This window comes from Ipomoea nil, unplaced genomic scaffold, assembly GCF_001879475.1.
Source record: "Ipomoea nil cultivar Tokyo-kokei standard unplaced genomic scaffold, Asagao_1.1 scaffold1407, whole genome shotgun sequence".
NCBI lineage: Eukaryota > Viridiplantae > Streptophyta > Magnoliopsida > Solanales > Convolvulaceae > Ipomoea > Ipomoea nil.
Window position 1 is genome coordinate 6,191,149 of NW_017617835.1, and position 27,618 is coordinate 6,218,766.

Sequence of the window (27,618 nt, forward strand, 5' to 3'; positions counted from 1 at the left end):
CTAATATAATCTGTAATTATATATCAGCTAACAATTATTTGATTTTGTTTGTCTCAACAATAAGATATTAATGTATTAATTAATTATTTAATATTTTTCAAAAAGTGAGATTGTTTTACCTTATTATTTTTGCATGGGTCAAACCTTTTTGTTGAGTTGATATGGTAAAGCAAAAAGTGAGGTGTTATTATATCTTCTTTCGATTTTCCTTGATTACTTTTCTGAGTAAATAAAATATAGGCTTTCCTTCTCTTTATCCTGTCAACCTGCAAAAGCCAAATTGAAATTCAAAGCTTGCATGCATGCAACACAATAAAGTCATAAAATAATTACCAACCAACCACAAACGTTAATTATTAACGCTCGCATAATTGTGGTCAGCACAAAAAAAGGTGGCTATTAGTACGTATTCCATGAATAATTGATCCAATAATTATTCATTTTCTTGAAAAAATTAAAGGAAAAGAAAACATTATTATATTGATCCATCCAACCAGACATAACCTGCGACTATTGCTGCACCCAGGCAATCCACGCTTTATATAACTCTGCTCATGAATAAAGCTGTATGTATAGTATTTCATGGAGTTGCCTGGATTAACCACTTCCTCCTCCAACTTCTTGCTGGGTATTTACCATGGAATAATGTTAAATTATCCATCATAGATTGTGACAACATCACAACATTACTCAATAATTATTAACGGGATCAAGATATCAAAAACATAAAACGAAAATGAACAATAATAGTTTACTTGATTCGGCCGATAGTCTATATTCGTGGGAACAAATGAAACTTTTTAATAATTGTGATAATAAAATATACAGATTACAATATAATAATCAAGACAATCCTAATATTATATTTACAAAATTAACCTTTCATACCATAGGGTGCAACACCCTGACTCTCACCCCAACTCTTTCAATAAATCGAATTCAAGTTCAACTACTAAACCGTGATATCGCTTCATTGCACTCATTATTATACTTAAGCGCGCGCACGCGCGCGCGCACACATATATATATATATATATATATATGAAGAAATTAAATTAGTGGCGGCCTAGGTCATTGCTTTGGGAATGAACAAATAAAATCTGATCTGATTGGCAATATAATCCAAACAGCAAACGAGAAAAAGAAGAATCACTTTTTTCAGAGATTGATGGGATTTCCATTCCATATATTTTTGCTTCTCCCAATGCATGCTAGTTTCGGTCAGCTTCATTAATCAAATCGCTTTATAGTATAGCTGCCTGCCAACAATAGGATAGGCGACTCAGCACTGCAGTGGTCGATCAGCCCAACACATGAAACTCAGTCAGCGGCTTCTCCGCCGTCATCACCCTAGCTTTTTACTCTCTATTACTCCGTATTATTTTAGTTTGTATAAATGTTTTTTTCACAGACCACAAATATCCTGACTATGGGCATGTTTGGTTATTTGTGAATCTATCAAAATTTTGACTGACCCATCAACTTTGATGTGTTGACCATGGTTAAAATGCTAAAATCATTGTTTAGAGCAGCGGATTGTTCCAAACCGTTGAAATACAACACATTACATTTAGCAGCATGTTGGATTGGTGTTTTGGGGAAGGAATTTTCCTTCCCTAAAACACCCTCCAATATTATTAATACATATATATATATATATATATATATATATATATATATATATATATAAGCCTTAGGCTTCTCCTCCCCCACGGACAAGAGGCGAATTAATTTAAAGGAGTGTTGAGCACCCTTTTATAAAGGAGCCAATGCCCCCCCCCTTTTTTTTTTCTTTCGATGTGGGATTAGTGCGATTCTAATCCCACATCTTCTTTGTTTTTTTTTTTTTTTTTACTATTATTATATGTACTTTTTTGGTCATTTTATATGTTAATCGCTAATTTTATCAAATATATTTTCACAAATCGCGGATACAATCCGCTGGTCAAACTCGTTAACACAATCTGCTACCATTGCCAAACAAGCCCTATGTCCTAATTGTAGAATGACAACTTTAAGTCAGTACAATACTTAGATTAATTTCCGTCCGCATCGGGCCAACTTAATTAAGGGACAAAATACTAATCCAATTGATTTTTCCATACGAAAGTAGATTCAAACTTCACACTTTTTTTAAATGATAAGAGTGCACGTCCATTCAGATCAACGAAACTGGTTTATTTTGTATAAATGTTTATGTTGGCGTGACGGAGCGGGTGGGGTGGCGTGGCCGGCCTAGTCCGTATAATGCATGCATGGTGGAGGATGAAGCGATACGATGGGCCCCCCGGGCACCTTGTTTGAGTGTCTTTATTGTCATTTCGCTTTCGCCTCAGCTTCTACGTACTGCTACGTACCTACTCCAACATAATAATTCACCACCTCCATCAAATATATATGATTTAATTATGTTCATTTTAACTACAATTAATTTATATTATGTTTGACATAATATGATTGGTCTAATATAAAACTCAAAGTATGTACAATATATAAAGAAAAATATTATATTTTTAATCCTTATATATGGTTATTTTGGCATGAATTAGAGCGAAATAGCAACTCTTATAATGTCTTTAAAAATACAAATTAAATTCTAGAAGGATGTCAGATCATATAATTCGCACCGGTGGCGGACCCTTGACCCCACTGCCCCCACTGTAGGTCTCCCCATGAACCGCACAATGATTTGCTTCCCTATTTACATGAATTATTAAAGTGCAAGTTCAAGGAAGTGCCTACATGGAAGAGAGAAGTGTTGGAGAGAGAATGTTGGAGTGCATCTGCAAGGTGTTGAGTTATTTCTGAAACGTGGGACCCACAAAAAAATTATTTCAATTGTGACAGCCACGTCATTGCGCCAAGCGGGCACGTGCACCTGCTAGCGCGTTAGGCGCGCTTGACAATCTCCTTTTATATTATTTTTTTTAAAAATAAGTTCTGCTTTATTTTTCCTTTTTTTCTCTCTCCTCCCTTATTCTCTTTCCTAATTATACTTACAAAATTTCTCAAGAATCACAAAATATCTCCACTATTATAGATGTTCTTAGCAATCATTGAATTGTTTTCGAAGATGGGGTGTCACCCATTCTTTCCTATTCATGAACTTTAAAAATAACTAGCAATAAATCGCTCTCAAGTCTCAAATTCAATTGGTAATAATGTCATTTGTTAGGTTACTATAATCTTGGCAACCATTATATTATATTACCTAAATTAAGGTTATTATGTGTCATTAAATTGACTTTAATATATTTGGTCAAATTATACTTAAATCAAATGTAACCTATTTAGAGTATCATTGAAAATAGTAGATGGAATATATTATGAGAAACAACTAACAACAATATGATTTCAAAAAAAACACAATATTAATTATTACAAAATGCAACATCATGTCATAAGATTTGGGGGGGTTACATGATTTGTGTTGGTCCATAATTATTGGATAACATCAAACTCTCAACACCTCAACTTTAATAATGTCATCTAACAATAATTGTTGCAACCACATGTTTGGACTTGTTTGTGATTACTAACATATACTCAACATCTAAATCAACACATTACACTAGGTCAAATAGTTTTCGGTTTTGGTTGTAATCGGAAAACAGGTGGCTACATTGATGTGATTTATTATACATTATTATATTCGGAGTATTAGTGAAGTTTGTTTAGTACGCGGAGTATATACTTTGAATACGTTATTATGATTTTTTTTTTTTTTTTAAAGAAAAAACAAGTAGGTTGAAATGTGGTAAAAAAGAAAGAGGAGAAACAGGGGTAGGTGTGGGACCTGGAAGAGATTTTAGTTGACAGGAATTAAAGTGGGAATTGATTATGGCATCATAGGACCCGTGATCCCCGTCAAATCCCTACTCTAGGTTGCATTACCTTTTACCCTAATTATCCTATTAGACTATACAATAATTACATTCTTGGTGGATACTATTTATTACGGAGTACTAACTAATAATATAATATTACTATTTTCAATATATATTTGTTTTTTCCTGTATTATTAACTGTGACATCCCATTTAGAGATCACAGTTATGTCGTTGAGCACAAGGTCATTGACAATATAAAATTGTTGTTTTGTATGTCTGTAATTATATGGGCAGATTTAGATATCTTCGTAAGTGGAGACAAAAGATTAAAACCAATGAGATATTAAAAAAAAAAAACAAATTAAATACTTAGAGCCGAGCCATCAATATAGTTAACTATGGAAGAATAAATAATATACATCAAAATGGGATTTAAAAAATAAGTAAAACAAAATATGAAATATAATTAATTAGATAAAATAATTCAAATAGAAAAACACATTATAAATCACTTATATCACTATTAATTTTAAGAAACAAGAAAAAAAAAACAATATTACAAATAAAAAATCTAATTAAAATTAAAAATTAAACTCATAATAACAATTATAATCTCAATATTAATATTTAAAAAATTTCATGATGTAAAATTTAAACCCCTACCCATTTAAAAAGAAACCATATGCATTACCATCTAACTAACTCATCATTTAGTTAAATTTGGCATTAATTAATAACTTCTTGTATACCCTATTTTCTTTACCGTTATAGTTGCATTAATAATATTGTTTACTAATTATCTAAGATTGTTGAGGGCATGAGTTGCCTATGTCTCTTTCAATAGGTCGGCTGCTCCACACCTACACCCTCCATAGTATTATGAATCCACTCCACCTCTCTCTCTCTCTCTCATTCTATCTATTATGAAGCTACAATCGTTATGCTGTGTATCCGTATGCACTATGCATGGTGTATCCGATTGCAAAAATGATGTTGTTTTGATGTTTAATTTTTTTTATAAAAAAATCAGAATTGCATAACTACACATCCATAATTTCATCACATTATAACTATAAATTCAAAATTACATAATTACACATTCATAATTTCATAACTATAAATCCAGAATTACATAACTACACATTCATAACTTTATAACTATACATCCAGAATTGCATAACTACACATTCATAACTTCATAACTACAAATTCAGAATTGCATAACTACACATCCATAACTTCATAATTACACATCCAGAATTGCATAACTATACATCCAAAATTTCATAATTAAAAATCAGAATAAATAAGCTAAAAAATGAATAACATAATGTTATTACTGGGAATCGAAACTGATTTTTTTAAAAAATAGGACGCACGTTTTAATACAAAACGACGTCATTTTTGCATCCGTATGCACCATACCGATGCACAACATAATTTGCCATGAAGCTAGGCTAGGTGATTGGGCCTGGAGAAAAGCAAAACAGAAATGGGGTTTTGCCGATTGGCCCACTCCCCAATTTGGGCCATCTCATAAAATGGACTATATTAATATACATGCGTGAGAATATGAGATACAATTGAAAGTCAAGAATATACGGAGTAATTCGGTGAATGTGAAATAATAAAAAGAATTTGTATTTTTGTGTTTTAGTTTCCCAACAACGATGTGGTTGTGAATTGTAATCTAATATAACTTGTCGGCAGGCGGCGTCAGTTTTGTTCGTCGTCTTAGTATGTTTTTGGCAGGAAGAAACGATACACAACAACTCTAATTAATAACAGAAGTTATGTTTATAAAAATATTGAGAAGTGTTGGGTGCGTGAGGAGGACAAAAACTTTAATTTTTATTTCGTAACATATAAACAAATTAAGTAATTAAAGATGAACTATGAAGTCTTTAAATAAGATGGGCCGCAACATAATAATTAGAGGATCAGAGCATGTCATTTTCGTTGGGACGCAGGTCATTTTCGATATGACATGACATTAGTCGCTGGTTGATTTGTGATGCTACATGCTAAAATAAAATACTCCGTAATATTTTGTTGAAAAATAAAATGTTTAATTGTTTGAATGATTCTTCTCGTGGTCGTTTGTATTACAATTTTGTGATCATGTTTTTTTTTTTTTAAAATTTTATTTTTATATATGTTATATATTCGATTTGTAACCTTGGAAATATAGATAAAATAGTATATAGTTACATTTTCTTTTTATATGATGTTAAGAGGAATTATTTGGTGAGGTTTTGCATGAGAAAGTCGAGTGATGGATAGATTAGAAATGGAATCGGGGCAAGTCAACCTAAAAATGAAGCGAGAACAACCCGGAGGTCGACCTCCCTCGGCCTGAGGTGGCCTTGGCCTTGGCTCGGCTAGGGACGTGGTCAAGGAGGACCCAACCGCATGTCTTATTTTTTATGAGAGCGTTTAGGAGGAAGCCTTAGTATGAATTAGTTTATCCTTGTTATGTTAAGACATCGTTCATTCACTTGTAATCATCTTACAACGCTTATTAATACAAATCGTGTCTCTGCAATACATATTCATTGTCCTTTTCATTTCATTATCCATATTTTTATTCCTTTAATTATTGTGTTAAATAATTCGGGCTACCCGAATTAATTTAATCCAGCATTGGTATTATTATTGAGAACTCGACATACAAGCTGGAATGTGCTCCCTATTTTCTAACCTACCAAAGCAATAACAAGCTCGAATTCACGACCGCAACTCTCATAATTCCTATAGCACCCACCTTGGCCCGAGTGAGAATGACCTCAAGGAGACTTACGGGAAAAACTCAACAGCAACCGCAATGCGCGGGGCGGCCCCTATCTCCCCACCTTCAGCACGACCTCTAATATGAAGTGATCGCGATCCAACAAGCTGCAACTTTGCTAACCCGCCTCGTGGAGGGGCTCAAAGTAGTAGCGTTGCCCCCTCAACTCAGCACCAAGGCACTGTATGAAGTCGTTCAAGGCAACCCGACCCTCACCCCACCCCCCTCCCCTTCCCTGGTTGAACATGATGCTGAGCTCCTGGCCTCTACGAGTGTAAGGAACTAAAGTTAATGAGGAGGACAATTCGCCCCGACCATCGGCACAACATGAAGGAGGAGGGAACGAACCCGAACTACCCCCATTTAGAGAGAAACCTTATGCCTTAGTTACCATATAAACTAATTCATCATTTGGTTAAATTTATGTAAATTTACATTTATAAGTTAACTATGTATATATAAGAGCATATACATACAGTATATATGAAGGAGATGAGAGTGTGAGGAGTGGGGGTAGTTGTCCCAACTGCCGTCACTATGGATTGACTCGTGTTTGTATTATTGTATATAAACTCTAAAAAATGACAAGTACTCATAATTCTTTACAATATATATATATATATATATATATATATATGTTTTATATTTTTTAAAATTTTTTTCCAACTAAAAATCAATGTCCCCACCACTATTGTGACCATCCACTTATTTAAAATGATAACATGTGCAATCACTACATAATACTTAACAAATCAACGGTAATTAATCAATACTCATCCCAAAGTTGAATGATGTTACTTGGACCATATATGCTTTCACTTTATTCGCAGTTTGGAATCACATTATCTTATGAATTTTTTTGGTAGGGACATTATCTTATGATTATTTGTCATTCTCTCACTCATTTGCAAATATAGAAGGGAAAGCCACGTGGAAAACAATACTAGCCCCTCAATTAATCCGCAATCTCGCCTTAATCAACTCCATCTTTCTGGCATTCAAAAAAAAAAAAAAAAAAACTCCATCTTTCTTGCCTTATAATTTTACTTCAAAAAGTGTCCCCGGGATGCATAATAATTAAATGGGAAAATGGCACTTTTCCCCCCTATGTTATATGCTTATAGCACTTTTCCCCCTGAGTTATTCATGCATCCACATTTGTCCCCTCAATTATTATAAAAGTGGCAGTTTTTCCCCCTGATAATATTAAATAGACATTTTTACCCTTAAAATACATATTTTATTTATTTCTCTTGTTCAACAAATTATTGTTTATACGTAGGGATGGCCACGGATCGGTTCGAACTGAACCGAACACTATAGCAATCAAATAAAAAAAAATTCGGTTATGATTCATAACATAACCCAATATTTGGGTTCCGTTTATTAAAATTGTGAAGTGGAAAAAAATAGATTCTGAACCGTGAACCAGAGGTTCAAATCGGAATAACTACTAGCAATAGCTTAAAATTAGAATTATAATATTTGTAAATAGTGTATGTTTTTTTCGCATTTATATTGACTCTCACATATAAGTATATATAATCGTGATTTGGTTTTTAGTTTGAATCGTTGTTTCACAATTTCGGATCCAATTTGAACTGTTGGTTCAAACTTTATTTTAAAATTTTATTTTTTTATTTTTAAAGTATTCTAAATTCAACAATTAATGTATTTTATTTTTTAAAAATTGTGGTTATAATTTGTTGGAGAAGTAAAATAAAGGAAATATTTATTTTAAGGGTAAATATGTCCATTTAATATATCAGGGGGGAAAATTGCCACTTAAATAATATAGGGGGAAAAAATGCTATAAGTATATAACACAGGGGGAAAAAGTGTCATTTTCCCTAATTAAATTATCTAAAAAAAATTAATATTTCATGAAAATTTTTAAATCTTTAATATATTATTACTAGATTTTTAACATGACGGACACCAAAAATAATAAATATATTATTGAATAAAGACAGATTTTCAGTAGGCTATGAAAAATAATCTCACCCCTTTAGTGAGATTTACTTTCCTTGAAAACAATGAATCTAAGCAACACTCTATTCTAATTTTTATTAACTTAAACTTTCAGTCAAAAATTACATCAAACCTTTTAAATTTTCAAGAAAAGTTTGAACTTTAATAATTACTAATAAATGCCATGTAATGTGTTTTAAAATTCTCATAGATGAGAGTATGAGAGAACGAAGTAGGAATCTTATTGGAGTACGATGTTTGATAGTCCTAATAAAATTTCCAACAAAAAAAGTATGGGTGTCGGCGAGGTTTTGCAGAGGATTAGCGTAGTTTGACACATGGCTCTTTGATCAATGGCTGCCCGCTACTGATTTAAATGCCTTCATCTTCGTAACGCACCATTCATCTCGTACTGACGTATACTACTCCATTTCCCAGAGTCTCATCGTTCAGTGCTTCCCACATCATCAATTTTCCGGTAAACTTCGCCGGGAGCCACCGGAGTTTCTTTCACCTTGTAAAGCCTGATGCTTCCCGTTTCTGATAAAGATTCTTCGGCTTCTCATCTAGTGTTAGATCGGAAAAACACGTTGTTCAGGTATTTCTCTTTCTACCACCCCGGCGCATGGCTTCTACTCTCCGTCGTCCTCCTCCAGTCCTTGCTCCTCTTCTCCGCCCGCTCTCTCCCCATCGCCTCCTACTTTCAACACTCGTATCCTCGCCGCAACGCATCTTCCACGGCGGCGACGACGACAACTCTCTCGACTGCACCTTACGCCTCTGAAGTTAACGCTACCGGAGCTACAAATGACGGCGGCGTTGAGTGTCCTTTCGGTAAAGTGTATATCTACGACCTTCCAAGACTGTTTAATGCTGATCTAGTGGAGAATTGCCGGGATTTGGACCCGTGGCACTCGCGCTGTCAGGTGCTGTCGAACGACGGATTTGGGCTCCCCGCCGCCGGAATTTCGAAGATACTGCCGGAGAATCTCGCGGGGTCATGGTTTTGGACGGACCAGTTTGCCCTGGAGCTTATCTTCCACAACCGCATGGCAAATTACAAGTGCAGGACCACGGAGCCAGAATCTGCTACGGCGTTCTACATACCGTTCTACGCTGGACTCGCGGTGGGTAAGTACTTATGGCCTATCAAAGTCAATTACACTAACGAAGACCGTGATCGGGATTGCAAGATGATGCTTAACTGGATCCAGGATCAACCCTACTGGAACAGATCGCACGGCGGGGATCATTTCATCACGATGGGGCGCATCACATGGGATTTCCGCCGGAAGGAAGGTATGAATTGGGGCTCTAGTTGCATATTCTTGCCCGGAATGCGAAACATCACACGCCTGTTAATTGAGGCTCACCCGTGGGACTATTTCGACGTCGCTGTGCCTTACCCCACCGGATTCCACCCCTCCACGGCGGACGACATCGCCCGCTGGCAGCAATTCTTGCGCACTCGTCAGCGCAACACGTTATTCTGCTTCGCCGGAGCGCCACGCCGGTTAATCAAGAATGACTTCCGGGCTCTGCTGCTCAGCCAGTGCAACGACTCCGGCGGCGCGTGCCGAGCCGTGGATTGCGGCGGCACCAAGTGCTCAAACGGCACGTCGGAGATTCTGGAAACGTTTCTGGACTCCGACTTCTGTTTGCAGCCCCGGGGGGACAGTTTAACTCGGCGGTCGACGTTTGACTGCATGGTGGCGGGTTCAATCCCGGTTTTTTTCTGGAAAAGATCCGCTTACTATCAGTACAGGTGGTTTTTCCCGCCGGAAACAGAGAGCTACTCCGTTTTCATACACAGGGACGAGGTGAAAAACGGGACCTTAATAAAATCTGTGCTTGAAAAGATCAGCAAAGAAAAGGTAAAGGAGATGAGAAATAAAGTGATTGATTATATACCCAACATAATATACTCAAAACCCAATGCGGGTATAGAGGGTGTGAGGGATGCCTTTGATATTGCCATTGAAGGAGTATTGAGAAGAGCTAATTAATGAAGGAGCTGGAAGAAGGACACTAGCATAGGAGTTGACGGCGGTTATGTTCGTTATTGAGTAGGAATTGTTAGTTATACGTGTGTACTAAAAAAAGTTGGAATTTGGTAAAATAAAAATTCATAAATTAGTAATTTTTGCATGTAAAATTTTCTTTTGCAATAAAGATGAATTATATTATATTGTTGCAAATTAATACTTGAATAACCAAGTTGGAGTAAAAGTATAAACCCTAAACCCCTGATTCTCCTTATTATTGATTATATTGCAGCTGGGATGGATCGCTGTGAGAATAGAATGTTCCCGGCATTTGGTACATGTATATATAGTGATATAAATAGATGCGGGCATGCATGCATAATGGGGTTGTACGTTGTGTGGTAGTGAATTAAGGTGTGGCCTCGAAATGTTTAAGAAGAAGAATTCAAAAGCAATAAGCGATCGAAGCCTTGGCTTAGAGTTTGAGAAGAAAGAGAAAAAGTCAGAGGAAGATAAGGGAAATTCGGAGTATGATTCGGAGAGGGCGAGTAAGAAGCGAAAGGCTTTGGAGATTGATAGCGTCGAGGAGGTGAGGAGTGCGACGAGCCGATGAATTTTAAGGTGGACAAGAAGAAGAAGAAGACGAAATTTACGGAGTTGGTGGTGGATAATGGTGTTGAGACGGAGGAGAATCCAAGCTCGATTTCCAATTTTCGGATTTCGGATCCTCTGCGAGAGGCTTTGAAGGTTAAGGGGATTGAATATCTGTTTCCGATCCAAGCTACCACTTTTGATATCATTTTGGATGGTTCCGATTTGGTTGGTCGAGCTCGCACTGGTCAGGTATATATATATATATATATATATATATATATATATATATCATCGCATCTGATCTAATTCACACACTCATTTACCATTGCACCTCACTCAAACAATTCTTCTTTTTTTGGTTCAGTGATCGAATTACCAATTATTGCTTAATTCTCAAGTGCTAACCACAATTCCTATAATCAATGTTGTTTATTTTCCAAATTTGCAGGGTAAAACCTTGGCCTTTATCTTGCCTATTTTGGAGTCCTTAAGGAATGGACCTGCCACAGCTACTCGAAAGACTGGTTATGGGAGAGCTCCCAGTGTTCTGGTTCTCTTACCCACTAGGGAATTGGCTCTTCAGGTATTTGCTGACTTTGAATTTTACGGTGGGGCATTGGGGCTGACGTCCTGTTGTTTGTATGGAAGTTCTCCCTATGCTCCCCAACAAACTAAATTGAAAAGAGGTGTTGATATTGTAGTGGGTGCTCCTGGACGCATCAAGGTACGTAACCTTTTTATTGCTTTATTAATCTTAGGTTGATCCAGTTTGTCTTTATACATTACTATTTTTTCAGAAATATATATATTGTGGTGCAGGATCTCATACAGAAAGGAAATATTGATTTGGCCTCATTAAAGTTTCGTGTTCTTGATGAAGTTGATGAAATGCTGAGAATTGGTTTTGTTGAAGATGTTGAATTTATTCTAGGTATTCACGGTTATAACTCAGTTTGTTTGTTGCCTAGTACGTGTTTTCTGTGTCATATCACTCTTAGTGAAACTAGCTGTTAGCTTCCTTCATGTCTACTTCTTGGGTCATTTCAGAGAATTTTGTTTATTAATGATCGATCATGCCATTCTTTCCTTTTTGAAATTTAAAAAGGAAGTTTTTCCAACTGTTTTCTGCTATGCTATACCACTCTTAGTGAAGCTGTTAGCTTTCTTGGTATGCACTTCTCTGGGCATTGAAATTTGTTGGTACAGTAGATATCCTTTTCAGTGAGTTCTGTTTATAATCATTATTAACAATCTTTCTTTCTTTCTTTTATTTCCTCTTTGAAATTTAAAGGGAGGGTAGAGGATGCAGGACAAGTCCAAACACTTCTCTTCAGTGCCACTTTGCCAGATTGGGTGAAACATGTTCGTTTACCATCAATATTTCTTCTTGTCTTTCTTCTTTAAATTAAATGGTAACCAGAACCAGTGAACATGTGGCATGATGATATTCAGTTAATAAAAATTGGCCTACAGTCAATGAGGTGGTAAAAATAAAAATTTCACTCAAATATCTATATCAACTCTTTGTTTTTTCCATTCATAATTTAATCATCTGAATCTCTGAACAAAACCTGTCTTTATTTGGCTAGATCTCTGCTAAGTTTCTCAAACCAGATAAGAGAACCATAGATATCGTTGGCAATGAGAAGATGAAGGCCAGCACTAGTGTCAGGCATATTATTATTCCTTGCTCTACTTCAGCTAGATCTCAGCTTATTCCTGATATCATTCGGTGCTATAGCAGGTTGGTTTCTTATTTTTCCCAAATTTACTCTTCAGAGATGATAATGAAGCTGCTGAATGGTTTGTACTTCCTTTTAATGAAATACTATTTTAGCGGAGGCCGCACTATTATTTTCACTGAAACAAAGGATTATGCTTCTGAGCTTGCTGGATCATTGCCTGGTGCTCGGCCTTTACATGGTGATATACAACAGGCCCAACGTGAGGTAAAAGTTTTGTTGAGAATGGCTCTCTTTTTAATTTGCAGAATATTTTAGGTCTGTGTGTGTGATGCATTATTTATAATCTATGCTATACTGATTATATTCACTTCCCTCTCCATTTTTGTTAAGCTTGTACTTGTTTATAATACAACTAAAAACCATGCAATAGTAGAGGATCTGTGGATATGAACAAGACAAGTCAAATGAATGTTTCATAACTATATTTGGTAATCATGGCATGTTTACTTTTATCACTTGATTGAGTTGAAATTCCTTAGCTTTCAGGTGATAGAAAAAAAAAAAGTCTATTTAATTTGGCAATGATGTGATTGGCACATTGTTTTCAGGTTACACTTTCTGGATTCAGATCAGGCAAGTTCATGACCTTAGTGGCGACGAATGTGGCAGCTCGGGGATTGGACATTGATGTTATGTTAGTAATCCAGGTTTGTGATCAAATTAGTGTTTGTTAATGATGTTTAATTAACAAAGAATTATTTGGTACTTTTATATACTAGCATTCATAGTGCTTTTCTAGTGTGAACCTCCACGTGACGTAGAAGATTATATTCATCGATCTGGAAGGACAGGAAGGGCAGGTTAGTTGGGCAGATGATCTTAATTAATGCTTATGAGATTGGAATGTTTGGGAATCTTTACATAACTTGTGTATTGGCATTTGGCACTGCACCAGGGAATAGTGGCGTTGCTGTAATGTTCTATGATCCTAAAAAGTCCAACCTCTCGAAAATTGAAAAGGAATCTGGTGTGAAATTTGAGCACATAGCTGCTCCACAGCCAGCTGATATTGCGAAAATTGTTGGCAAAGAAGCAGCAGAAGAAATTGCCGGAATCTCTGATAGGTAGCCAGTCTCTTTGTTTGATGGTTCTAGTAGATAGGTAATCACAAGTGCTGATATTGATATACTTGAAATATGCATGCTAGTGTCATACCTGCCTTCAAGGCAGCTGCTGAGAACCTGTTGCAGACCTCTGATCTCACTGCTGCAGAATTGCTTGCAAAGGCACTCGCCAAAGCTTCTGTAAGTTGTGATTTTTGTTTCTTTTTTTGTTTTGAATTGCTTGAAACCCAGTATACCATCTTGGCTAACAAAAGTCTCTGGCTTGATGTTCAGGGATATACGGAGATGAAGAGGCGCTCACTTCTTACTTCCATGGAGAATTATGTTACTCTACATCTTGTGAGTGGGAGGCCTGTCTATTCACCTTCGTAAGCATTCAGGATTATTATTTTCTTTTAGAACTTTTCATATAGGACTGAATTTAAAGAACTATTCCCCTTTTTTTTGTTTTTAATCAGGTGATAGCTTAAAAATGAAAGCACAAATTAAACAAACAATCCAACTTAATATTATTTTGATTGTAGTGTCTGAATTCTGATCCTTAAGTCTTGTTGCCAGCTTTGTATATAATGCGTTGAAGAGATTCTTACACGAAGCGATGGCTGAATCAATCAAAGGCCTTACTTTGACAGCTGATGGAAGGGGGGCGGTTTTTGATGTGTGTGCCGAAGACGTGGAAACATTTATAGCCGGTACGGTGTGTGTTTCAGTCTTTGATCTTAAGTAGTTATTTTGATTATCCATTGTGATATGAATATTACATTTGCAGGTGCAAGAAATGAATTTGACATAAGCCTGGAGGTTGTAAAAGCATTGCCACAGTTGCAAGAAAGAGATAAGTCAAGAGGTGGAAGATTTGGAGGTGGTCGCGGCGGTGGTGGTGGTGGTGGTGGTGGTGGGTTTTCTGATAGGAGGAGGGGTGGGGGAGGTCGTTTCTCCGGTGGTGGTGGTGGTGGTGGCGGAAGAGGGGGGAGAGGGGGATATTCTGATCGACAAAATGACAGGTTAGGCAGAGGAAAAGGGCGCATCAAATGGTGAAGATCAGAGGATTATTTATACTGAAACACTCCCCTCCATCATATAATATAATGAGACAGCTGATTGATGAATGTAGAAAGAACACACAGGAATATCATTATACCATGTTTTCTGCTGTTTATGAACCACCTAACAATATAATTAAAGTAGATCGATTTCTTAAAACACATAGCCATACAGCTGATCTTTTTCCTTCCTTAACAATAATTTTGTTTTTTCGTGAATTTTCCGACCAAATTGTTTATGTTGTCTGTCTGATACCACTGCACTGCACTTTACAGCATCATCAGTCATTAAGTATACAAGATCGACTCTCTTTATTTCCGACCATACAATAATATAATAGCACAGTACAATGTAGAAACAACGGAGGATCTTCTTAATTTCATCCTTCACTTGTCGGTCTTCACCATACACAGGCAGCTCCAAAAATATAATGATGGAATCCAAGCGCTTATATCTCAGGAACACACTGGCAAGGCTGCTTGACAATTGCCTGAAGATGAACGAGCTCAAACGGATCCATACCCACATCATAACTTCCCCTTTCTTGTTAACAACTGACCGTTGTTTCCTCATTTCTCGCCTCATATTCTTCTGCTGCGTATCGGAATCTGGCTCTCTCAGCTACGCCACCAATGCTTTCAGCCTCATCTCCAGCCCAAGTTTGTTTATGTACAACGCCATGATCAGAGCTCATGCCTCCAAAAACAGTGATCCCACTTCCTGTCAAGCCTTAGTTCTGTATAAAAGATTGTTATTTGATGAGTTTACACCTGACTTTATTACGTTGCCTTTTGTGTTGAAAGAATGTGTTAACAGGGTTGATGGGTTTGCGGGTCAAAGCCTTCATGCTCATGCTGTTAAGTTTGGGCTTCACAGCGATGTTTATATTCAGAACTCATTGATTAGTATGTACTCAGGATGCAGGCTTCTTGATAATGCCCAAAGGGTGTTTGATGAAATGTCAAATAGAGATGTAGTCTCGTGGAATTCGATGGTTGTTGGGTGTTTAAGGAATGGAGAGCTTGATTTGGCCTTGGAGCTGTTCAGGAATATGGAGAAGAGGAATATTATTACATGGAATTCAATCATCACAGGGTTTGTTCAAGGAGGTAGAGGAAAGGAGGCTCTAGGATTGTTCCACGAAATGCAGGTTTCGGGTGGTGATGATGTGATCAGTCCGGATAAAATCACTATTGCTAATGTAATTTCAGCTTGTGCATCGCTTGGTGCTATTGATCATGGAAGATGGATTCATGGTTTCTTGAATAGAAGCAAGATAGAGTGTGACACAGTAATCGCAACTGCTTTAGTGGACATGTATGGAAAATGTGGGTGTGTTGATAAAGCCCTTGAAGTTTTTGTGTCAATGCCTAAGAAGGATGTTCTGGCATGGACTTCCATGATTTCTGTGTTTGCCCTCCATGGAAATGCTAATCAAGCTTTTGAGCTTTTCTCAGAGATGGAAGCGGCCGCAGTAAAGCCTAATTCTGTCACCTTTACTGCCTTGTTATCAGTTTGTGCCCATTCCGGCCTAGTAGAGAAAGGCCGCTGGTTTTTCAACGCAATGAGGAGCGTCTACTCTTTAGAGCCACAACTCCAACACTACGCTTGCATGGTTGATCTTCTAGGTCGAGCCGGGCTGTTTGATGAGGCTGAAGAGCTTATCAGAGGCATGCCAATGAAACCAGATGTTTTCGTCTGGGGAGCACTTCTTGGGGGGTGTCAAATGCACAGGAATTTTGAATTGGGAGAGAAGGTTGCTCAGTATCTGATTGCTTTGGAACCTGAGAACCATGCTTTCTATGTTAATCTGTGCGATATTTATGCTAAAGCTGGTAAATTTGATGATGTGAAGAAAGTCAGAGCTTTCATGAACAGCAAAGGAATAGCAAAAACAGCTCCTGGATGCAGCATGATTGAAATTGATGGAGTTGTCCATGAATTTTCTGTAAGAGGATCGCCTGAAGATCTGTTGCAGGAAATCAAGCCTTTGTTGGATGCTTTGAGTTGTGAGATGAAGAGGGAAACTGATATTTCTTGTTTACCCAATAGCCATTGTTATTGATCTTCTTGGTTTGAGCTGATCAACTATAGATAAATTAGGCTGGTTTACCTGATATTTTGCTACCTATGATCACAATGCCAGTGTCACACCATTGGATAGTGACTGCGGGTTTCTCCATCACGAAAAAAAAAAAAAGTTGAAATCTTTACAAAATCTATATTATTAGGGGTGTAGAGATGAGAATAGCTAGCAGCTTCAACTTTTGTGGCATGCTAGCCTTTTTGTCGCTGTTTATTGACATATCAATTTTCGGGAACACAGAGACAAAACAGGAAGAAAGAGATGTGCAGAAAACGTTAGACACTGCTAGCTCACTATGAATATGGGTGCCAAAAGGGATCAAAATGGAGACCTATTGAAGAGATTAAAGGTGACGCCCGTGACCCAATTATTTTGATCTTCACACTGTACCCTTCCACCACTCCCTTTTCAAGCCTATGAAGCTTTTTGTACCCCACGGTGGTGCCGTCTGCAACCTTAACTCCGTCCACGTAAACTTGGTGGCGTTTTATTCTCTGTCCTAATCCGATTGCTTCTTGAATACGTACCACGTTGAATTTCAGTTTTTCTTTAAACGCCGTCAGTTTGATCCAATGGTGTCCCGTGTATTCATCCATGGGTGCCCAGTAAGTCCATAAATGATCACCATCTATCATATTTTCAGGTCCAAACCCACCTCCCCTTTGGCTACTTACTTTTATTGAACAATTTTCAGCCAAATTTGATGAGAATATTGTCTCAATGGCACCTCTAAACTCCTTTAATCTCATCACGTCACTATCTGATATCAATCCTTTTGTATTAGGCGGTACGTTTAGCAGTAACAGGCAATTCCGTCCCACTGAATTGTAGTAAATTTCAAGTAACTCTGTAAGCGTCTTTGGTGCTTGTGATTTATGCCAAAACCATCCCTTTCGGATTGAGACGTCACATTCCGACGGTAGCCAATCCGTCCCTTTCGAGTCTCCGGTGTTAAGATAACTGCACATGCACATTATTATTATAAGTTCATAATAATAAAAGACAAGACAAGACACTTAAGTTGTTGCTTACTTAATTAAGCTGCCATTGCCAATTGAAAGTGATGTCCGATTGATAGTGGACCAGCAAGTGGTTCCGGCGAATCCTTTCTCATTCCCAACCCATCTCACTCCCGGACCGGCGTCGGAAAATATGTTGATTGTCCCCTGCAACTCATTCACCATTTCAAACCAATCATTGAAGTAGTAAGTCATGTTTGGTGCATTTGCGCCCTTTGCTCCATCAAACCATATTTCTCTAACACTTCCATAACTACGTACACCCAGATAAAAGATCCAACACAAAAATTAAAGCAGTTAATGCTAAGGTTACAAGACAATGTTTATACAGTAAATAGTGACTGCGGGTTTCCTTAACCACCCCAAAAAACATTAAACGAAACACTTACTTTTTGAGAAGTTCTTGTAATTGAGCCAAGTAGTATTCATTGTAGGCCTTTGTCCGCCCGTATCTATGATCGTGGCGATCCCAAGGGGAAAGGTACAAGCCGATATCGACACCGCGAGCCTTAGCGGCGTTAACAAGCTCCCGGACAACGTCACCCTTCCCGTTCCTCCATGGGCTTCCGATGACGGAATGATCAGTGTATTTGGATGGCCAGAGGCAAAACCCATCGTGATGTTTAGCGGTGAGGATCATGAGAGAAATTCCGGCCTGGACCGCCGTCTCCACCCATTGGTTAGCGTCTAGAGAGGTTGGGTTGAAGATGGCCGGATTCTCGTCGCCGGTGCCCCATTCCCGGTCTGTGAAAGTGTTGACGCCAAAGTGATGGAACATGATGACTTCCCTCTGTTGCCATTTGAGTTGAGAAAAAGTTGGGAGGGGAAGGATGGGCAATGGGGGTGGTGTGACTGTCACTTGTGGCGGCGTTAATGAAGAAGAATTTGATATGGAAATTTGTGTTAGTATGAAGAGCATGATGATTTTACACAAACTTTTGGTCTTTGCCATTATCAATTACTTGTGAGCTAACTACACTGTGTACACCTGCTCTTTATAACATAACATCAAACAAACATACCTACATACATACATGTATAATCTTGTAGCGTATGTTGGCGCACGTTGCACACTCACTATAATTCTTTTAGTTTTCTAGGAATATGTTAGGCGTTAGCCATCCTAGTCTTCTAGAAGGCTTGTGAGTTATGAGCATATATGGAAAAATTTTACCCTAGCAGCATGGACTATGAAGTATATAATGTAGTTTGATTTTAATTTTAGGAAAAAAAATGGTTACTGCTTTCCTAGTTTGTTACCTTTTGTATTAGCTATATCTTTTAATTTCATTTTTCACACGTGCACTGATTTCATTATAATAACGTTGAAATATCATTTAATTACACTTCATGTCTCTGCTATCCAGTTTTATTTTATATACATAATAGGTTCATTATAATAATATTAAAGTATCATTTTTAATTCCACTACAAGTTCTGTTGTGGGCTTCATCTAAGAAAGAAAAGTAGTTTTAATTCCACTACAAGTTCTGTTGTGGGCTTCGTCTAAGAAAGAAAAGTGGTTTTAATTCCACTACAAGTTCTGTTGTGGGCTTCGTCTAAGAAAGAAAAGTGGTTTTAATTCCACTACAAGTTCTGTTGTGGGCTTCGTCTAAGAAAGAAAAGTGGTTGGTCGATGGAAGCAAAGGAAGGAAAGTGGTGGTGTAAAGTCTTGCCACTCCAAGGATGGAGATAAGGGTTAGACGTCACTTATTAGGAAGGAAAAGAAAAAAAAACATGTATATATGATTGATAAAATAAATGGCATAGGACTAGCCCAATAAAGCTAACCCGTAAGAGGTTAGGGGAAGCCCAATGCAAAAAATCAAGTATATGAGTATGAGTGTGGCGACAAGTATGGTCATTCTCTAGAACCATAAACCAACTAGCATGGGCAAGAGTTGCAATGGGTAGTCATGTTTTTAGACCATAATTGTATTATATTTTAGATCAATAATGACTTAAAGGTTAACTCTTTTGTAATATGTGCTAATTCTAGTATAAATTATTCTCAAACATCATTGAAAGAAGATTGGTTTTGTGTCTAGACAGAGGGACACAACAACCTTTACTTAGAGATAGTGAGAAAGCATCAAAGCAATATATACTTAGTTGATTAAATTAAATCCTCTCTTGGCCTTCTCTTCCTTGCTCATACATAACCTAACGTTTTGTAAATTTTAGTAAAGCAGATCAGAGCTAACAACTCTCTTTCAAATTACTCAATTAGTTGCGTTGAAAGTATAGAGTGATGTGAGTTGGAATTAATTGTAAAGTAGCCATTGTATGTATTGTTTCTGTTTTTATCCTCTTATAATTTTGATGGGTTTGGTGTGGAGAGTTGTTGGTAGGGTCAAGGCCAAAGGAAAAAAGTTGGAAATGAGATTCCATTTAGACGTTAAAGCCAAACCAATAATTGAAGAAAAGATGGAGTCATCACGTGATCTGAGTGCTTCATATACGGCTTATTTGTATAACTTGCCACGTAGGAAAGCAAGTTAGCAACCACTTTCTAACTTAGAAAGTGCTTGCTAATTGTTTCAAAGCTGCAAGCCGGCAGCTTTTGCCACTTTTGCTGGCAAAAGCTTCCGTTTTTTTTTTTTTTTTTTTTTTTTTAAATCTTTTATTATTATTTAATTTATTAATTATTATATTTATAATAATAACATGCAAATTATGCCGTGAGCATATGTCCACCTTGCAAAGTGGGCACGGTTTTATATCCATAATTTCTATATTGTAAATGTATAAAATTTATACTTTAGATTCCAATTGTTGAATTCTGTTTTCACAATTCAAAAAATTATATGTTCATAATTTGATAACTATACAATTTAGAAATTATGGAGTATAAATTTACAGTACAGATATTATGAATCTACACTATAGAAATTATGAATCTACTGTATTTAAATTATGAATCTACGGTTTAGAAATTATGAATCTGCAGTATAAAAATTATGAATTTATAGTCTAGAAATTATGGATATGAAACCGTGCCCACCTTGCAAGGTGCTGGGGACAGCATAAACGTGTCAAGTCAAGTGCATCTTGATCTTTTCCATAGAAACCATTATGTAGTATTGCTGAGATGGAAACATAACGGAAGAAAATTTTCAAGCGATTTTCAGGCTTGATTTGGGGCCGTTATTGTAACGGAAATTAAATAACAGTGTCAGAGTCCATTTTAGCAGCCCAATCTTGATCACATCAAGGCTTTTACCAACTCACATATTGAATGAAAATGGAGGAAATGCATGGCCTGAAATTCAAGAATTCCAACTTAAAGGCTTCAACTAATTTATAATGGTTGTTTAATTAGTGATATATGGAATTAAAGCAACATCCAAAAGATATAGTAGCTAGGGCCAAACAAATGGTTCTTTAATGACCCGGTAACTCCATATATACCACATGATTTTATTTGTTTTTAGTGATAAGAAAATATGTCATTGCAATATTACTATTTAAAGGTGTACACTAAATAAGTCCATTCTTATATAATAGTTTATAAATTAAAGAGTTAAATTAATCGTACTAAAAACGTACTATATGCACGTAAAGTGGTTCACCAAAAAAATCACATTTTGTGAACAAATAATAAATGGTTCATATGGCACGTCTCATGCACGTAACATGCACGACAGTGCGGGCAACTTAATTGGGCACCTCCCGCAAAAGCTGGCGGCCCTCTCCGCCTCTATAACAAACTCAATACCTTCTTCACCTTTATCCTTAATCTTCAAAATTAACTTCTCTTAACTCACTGCAATATGCTTACGATTTTGTTACGTGTAGTCGCACGGATACTGCTCAAAACATGCACATCACAATATACGCAAATTAATCATGCATTGCATAAAACGAATATAAAAAATATATATATATTTGGACGCAATGAATTAATGTCGAAAATTTAGGATATGATGAACATTAGCCAGATAAATGCGTGGAGCGGCGGCGGAGCTGAGCTGAGCTACAAAAGAATCATATATAAATCGTTCGATTGCAGCTAGTTCTCACTTCTCATCAAACTCGGAAATCATGGCTAACCCTTCGTCGCCGGCGATTCCCCAAGCGATGACGGCACCGGTGGTCGGAGCCGTATCCATCTCCGGCCGGTCACGAGAGATGGAGGATGCGCTTTGCGTTCGTCCCAACCTTTGCAGCCCGGAGATCAACCGCCGCCGTCCTCTCCATTACTTCGCTGTTTTCGACGGACATGGCGGTGCTCAAGTAAACATCCGGCTTGAAAACGTTTTCATTTTTGTTTTTCTATGAAATTCTCGCTTATCTTAGCTTAATTACTTGCAGGTGTCCTCCCTGTGTAGGGAGCGTATGCACACGTTACTGGAGGAAGAACTGGTGCGCGTCAGGGACAGTTTCCGTGCGGCGGCGGAAACGCCGCAGGCGACGGCGGAGGCAGCGCTGAAAGATGCATGGGTGACGGCGATGAAGAACTGCTTCCAAAGGATGGATATGATAGTGGGGAACTGCTGTCGGTGTTGGGGCACGGCGAACCAATCCAGCTGCAGTCATAAGAAGGCGGGACTCATCGGCTCCACGGCGGCGGTGGTGGTTCTGACGGATGAACACATCGTCGTGGCTAATTGCGGAGACTCACGCGCCGTCCTCAGCCGTCGTGGGAGAGCGCTTCCCCTGTCGGTTGATCACAAGGTAACCACCTCGTACGTTACGTTTTCCTTTCCATGCAGATAGACAATGACACTTGCCTTAGCTAAACAAACACGTGTCCAAATAATTGTAATTTATTCAGAAATTCCAGCTAAGCACTTCTGACTTATAAGTGGTTGGTCAAAGTCTATCCATGCATGATAGCATCTATCTCCACTTGTTTTTCCGTAGTACAACTTCTAGGTATTCGTACAATCACGTGAACGTACACACATAGGACGACATCATATTTAATAATATTTTATTTGTCTTCTCTTCAAGAAACTTAACTTTACTTGTACTTTGTGACAGCCCAATCGACCAGATGAATTAGCAAGGATTGAGGCATTAGGAGGTAGAGTAATTTACTCCCATGGTGCTCGAGTGGAAGGAATTCTTGCAATGTCTCGTGCCATAGGAGATAGGTTTTTGAGGCCATTTGTTATACCTGAGCCGGAAGTTACCTTAACGAGAAGAGGGCCAGAAGATGAGTTTTTGGTCTTGGGGAGCGATGGTTTGTGGGATGTTATGCCGAACGAGATGGTGTGTGATGTCGCTAGAGAATGTTTGAGAGAAAACATCCCTCCGGCGGAGTGGGCAAATGACGAGGAAGCGAGTTCAACGTTGTTCCCCTCCCAAAGTGCATCGGCAGCAACGTTGCTCACTCGCCTGGCTGTTGGACGTAATAGCCGAGACAATATTACTGTTATAGTTGTTGACTTAAAGAGAAATGAAAAAATTAATTAGGTTTTATTGATGTCTCATATTTGAAAAATATGAAGTACGTTAAAGTATAAAAACGGATGCCAACTTTATTAGGCAAGTGAAACAAAGATTGACTTCAATGTCTTATGTTTAAAATTTTTGAAGTCAAAGTACTAAAATCTATTTTACCTATAAATTATATTGGCATTTCTTTCTTTAGTCTATATATATAGATTTGATTTCCTGCAAGTTAATAATTTTTTGTGGATCCCTAGGAGAGAAAACTCGGAGGAAATGCACAAATGTGCATATTTTGTGCAGATGTGCACGTTTCGTGCACATATAACGCTCGACGGGTGCACGCGTCATCTGGCGCGCTTTCATTTTTTTTTTTTTTTTTTGCGTCAGAATGCATTTTTTTTGGCTTTTTCCTTCTTCTCTCTCCCTCATCTCTTTCCTACTTGGCTTCTTAGGTTACTCATCGTTGACTAACTCATCCCAAAAAAGTAAGACACGAAGACATAACTTTACAAGGAGTAGAATTTGAAACATTGTGACTATTAAGTCAAACTTGAAACTCGGTGATTACCAAGCCAATTGTTTGACCAACTTAATTACAGTTACATAATCTTATCATACTATTTCACATAAATTGTGTAAATTAAAATGTAATATATTCTTTTTCAAATATACAACTAAACATATCTTTCAATTATAAATACACCACTAAATTGTCATACTTATAAATGACAAGATTCAATCTACTACGACTTTAGGGGTTAGTTGGATTAGTTAATTTTATAAACAAAGAGGTTACGTGCACAACTAGGCATGCAAATAAATTATTATTTTGGAACACTAAATTAGTCGAATAATTAGTTCAATGATATTGTAAGTTTGACTGAAATGCATGAGCTATTTATTGATCTTTTTGATTTAGACTTTCTGTCATAGTAAAAAATAAATTTAATTAAAATAAAGACTATATATATGACACAAATTTAATTTAATGGGATAGTTGGATGTGTAGTAGGTTTTGTTTTTCATTTGGCAATTAATTATATATTAGGTGAATACAAAACCAACTTACCTCATTTCTTTAATTTGGTTTGACCATCTGCCTATAGTGACACATTTTCTCCACCGGTTTTCTTATTTTATAATCAAAATGACCTAATTCTCATTGCTTTATTTTAGTGGGTACACAATTTTTGATTTGTTAATTAATGATGTTTATTGTCTTTTTCAATTCTCACCAAAGCAATTTGGTAAAACATACATTAAATCCCAGAGCCTTTTTCATTTGTTTTGTTATTATGTATGTACTAGGTTATACATGTTGGGTTCTAACATTATGTATCAGTTCAATTGCGAAATTAAGGAATCATTCATGCATGAATCTTCTCTTTCAAAAACTTAGTTAATGTTAGGTCATCCATATTAGAAGTTTTTTGTGTGATTTTTTTATAAAGCAAGGCTTATGTGTAAATGAAATCAAGGCTTATGTGTAAATGTTTGTTTTATTTTAAGCTTTGTTTTTTGTTTTTTGTTTTTTTTTTCCTTTTTCATTTTTCTATTCCCTCTCATCTTCTATTTCCTAACCATATTTGTGAAAACACATAAAAAATTAGAACTAAAAAAAAAAAAAAAAAAAGAGGATAAAAAATAAAATAGTTATTCAACAAGTCCATTCGGGCTAGCCGGACTTGTTCATACAATGTTGAAAACTGGAAAACAACAAAAGACAGATACACCGGCAATCATATTATATCTGCACAAATTAAAATTAAATTCCATGAAGAAGGAGGAGGAGATGGAAGCGTGTTTCTGCATCACCATTAATGAATTGCAGCAGTAAACGAACGGTGAGTGGAGTGATAGATGCTGCGTTTTCTTTCATTTAATCACCATTTTATCGCTATCGCTATAGCTATTGCTATTGCTGTTACTGTTTGATTCTTCATACTCTCACCATGCCATCGCGTGACCTGCCTTCGTCGCCGCCGCTTCTGTGGGCACCGCCGCCACTCGTCCACCGCCATACTCACAACCTCACCGCACCTCTCGGCGGAGGGATAGCTGCCGCCGCAGCAGCAGCTTCCCTTTTGATCCTTTTCGCTCTCTGCTTTCGGAAAATTTCCCTCAAGACTAGCGTCCCGTCAAACTCCGATTCCAGGCCTCCTTACCGCTTCTCTTACTCTGTCCTCCGCCGTGCCACCTCAAAGTTGGACCCTTCTCTCCGCCTCGGTCAAGGCGGCTTTGGCTCTGTCTACAGCGGGACTCTGAAAATCCCGGGCTCGAAGTCTGATGTTCCCGTTGCCGTCAAGGTCATGGATTCGGGTTCTCTCCAAGGAGAACGTGAATTTCAGAACGAGCTGCTTTTCGCCGGAAAAATCGATTCCAAGTACATCGTCTCCGTCGTCGGCTTCTCCTCCGACCTGAGAGGACGTCGGATGATGCTGGTCTATGAACTCATGGCCAACGGAAGCCTACAAGATTGTCTGTTGCACCGTAAGTGTAGCGAGTTAAAGAAATGGGAAAATAGATTTTCAATTGCTCTTGATATAGCTAAAGGGCTAGAATATTTGCATCATTTTTGTGACCCTCCGGTGATCCATGGGGATATTAAGCCCAGTAATGTGTTGTTAGATACTAATTTTAATGCAAAAATAGGAGATTTTGGATTGGCAAAGGTAAAAACAGAGGATCGTGTTGAAATTGAGGTGAAAAAGGAGCAAACTTTAGGGAATTTGCCAGTGGAAGACAATGGATCGGTAATTGAGGAAACGGAGAGTGTGAGGCTTGATGAGGAGTTTCATGGAGGCGTGGATCAATTGCCCGAGACTCCAGTGGTTTCACCTGAAACAGTGGCAGCAATGGCCTCGCCATCTGAGGGATTTGACAAGACAAGTGTTTCGGAGGGGAATTTTGATAGGTTTAGTGTGGAAAGTGGGAAAATGTCTGATAAGAAGAGTGGGGTAAAGAAGAAGAAGAAGAAGAAAGGCGTGTCTGGGAATGATTGGTGGTGGAAACAAGACATTGCTGAGGCAGAATCAGGTCCAGTGAAGGATTATGTAATGGAATGGATTGGGAACGAGATCAAGGAGGAAAGGCCTACAAGTGAGTGGATAGGGGCCTCGTCCAGTGCAGGGAAAACTGAGAAGAAGAAGAAGAAGAATAAGCAGAAACGGTTTGATTGGTGGGTGTCTCTGGATGATGACAAGACTGCAAAACAGGAGCAAAGAAGACCAGCAAGGGAATGGTGGAAGGAGGAATACTGCGAGGAGCTTGCGAGGAAGAAAAAGAAACAATGGCAGGGTTCCACAAGTGATGATTGTCACAGTGATTACTGGGCAAAGGACGACGAATTGTATGGTGATAGGAAGAAGAAGAAAATGAGTAGGAGCAGGAGTAGTAAGAGCAGCATTGATTGGTGGTTTCAGGATGGATTTAGCAGTGGGGAGATAGCCATAGCCAAGAGTGGTGTGAGCAGCACGCCTAGTCTTCGAGGCACTGTCTGCTACGTTGCACCAGAGTACGGAGTTTGTGGAGACCTATCTGAAAAGTGTGATGTCTATAGCTATGGGGTACTGCTGCTAGTTCTTATTGCTGGGCGTCGGCCCCTCCAGGTGACAAGTTCACCATTGTCAGATTTCCGACGTGCCAATCTCGTGTCGTGGTCTCGCCACCTTGCCCGAGCAGGGAAGCTTCTTGATCTGGTTGATGAATCGGTGGAGTTAGTTAATGAAGAACAAGCTCTGCTATGCATCACTTTGGCCTTGCGTTGCCTGCCGACTGCAGAAGTCGGCTGCCAGGAGGCCATCAATGAAAGAAGTTGTGGGGATGCTTTCTGGGGATTTAGAACCTCCCCAGCTACCAGCTGAACTATCTCCTTCCCCTCCCTCCCACTTGAAATACAAGAAGCCTCACAACAAGGTCCGGTGACATTATTTCATCTGATACCAGGTTTCAATATAATGACAGCAACATTGTTTATAGACTATTGAGGACTGATAGGATAAAGATTGTTTATAGACAGACGATTATGTAAAGAACACAGGAAATTAAAGAAATAAATTTTAACTTGTGGTTTTTAATTTGTTCATATGCTCCT

The 27,618-nt window shown here is 37.9% G+C and overlaps 4 protein-coding genes and 2 pseudogenes across 5 annotated transcripts; 5 read left to right on the forward strand and 1 right to left on the reverse strand.

Annotated features, from left to right (window-relative positions):
- The first annotated feature begins 8,784 nt into the window (after positions 1-8,784).
- Positions 8,785-10,736, forward strand: LOC109186799 (xyloglucan galactosyltransferase XLT2). 2 transcript variants are annotated; one of them, XM_019336946.1, is made up of 2 exons: positions 8,785-9,270; positions 9,301-10,736. In XM_019336946.1, the coding sequence occupies exons 1-2, from the start codon at positions 9,116-9,118 to the stop codon at positions 10,592-10,594; spliced, it is 1,449 nt and encodes a 482-aa protein (XP_019192491.1). In that variant the 5' UTR covers positions 8,785-9,115; the 3' UTR covers positions 10,595-10,736. The 2 variants fall into 2 exon arrangements, with proteins under 2 accessions (XP_019192491.1, XP_019192490.1); XM_019336945.1 differs by having other exon boundaries at positions 8,787-10,736.
- On the forward strand, positions 10,373-15,179 carry LOC109186797 (annotated as a pseudogene).
- Positions 15,180-15,240: 61 nt separating this feature from the next.
- LOC109186798 (pentatricopeptide repeat-containing protein At5g66520-like) lies at positions 15,241-17,386 on the forward strand. The gene has a single exon (XM_019336944.1). It carries the CDS (start codon positions 15,451-15,453, stop codon positions 17,083-17,085), a length of 1,635 nt encoding a protein of 544 aa, XP_019192489.1. The 5' UTR covers positions 15,241-15,450; the 3' UTR covers positions 17,086-17,386.
- LOC109186800 (alpha-L-fucosidase 1-like) lies at positions 17,267-19,252 on the reverse strand. Its single transcript, XM_019336947.1, has 3 exons — positions 18,515-19,252; positions 18,139-18,378; positions 17,267-18,066 (listed from the first exon to the last, which is right to left on the reverse strand). The coding sequence occupies exons 1-3, from the start codon at positions 19,075-19,077 to the stop codon at positions 17,400-17,402; spliced, it is 1,470 nt and encodes a 489-aa protein (XP_019192492.1). The 5' UTR covers positions 19,078-19,252; the 3' UTR covers positions 17,267-17,399.
- A 2,844-nt stretch (positions 19,253-22,096) lies between these two features.
- On the forward strand, positions 22,097-23,546 carry LOC109186357 (probable protein phosphatase 2C 75). Its single transcript, XM_019336303.1, has 3 exons — positions 22,097-22,361; positions 22,440-22,802; positions 23,112-23,546. Exons 1-3 carry the CDS (start codon positions 22,170-22,172, stop codon positions 23,544-23,546), a joined length of 990 nt encoding a protein of 329 aa, XP_019191848.1. The 5' UTR covers positions 22,097-22,169.
- Positions 23,547-25,181: 1,635 nt separating this feature from the next.
- Positions 25,182-27,609, forward strand: LOC109186280 (annotated as a pseudogene).
- Positions 27,610-27,618: the final 9 nt, after the last annotated feature.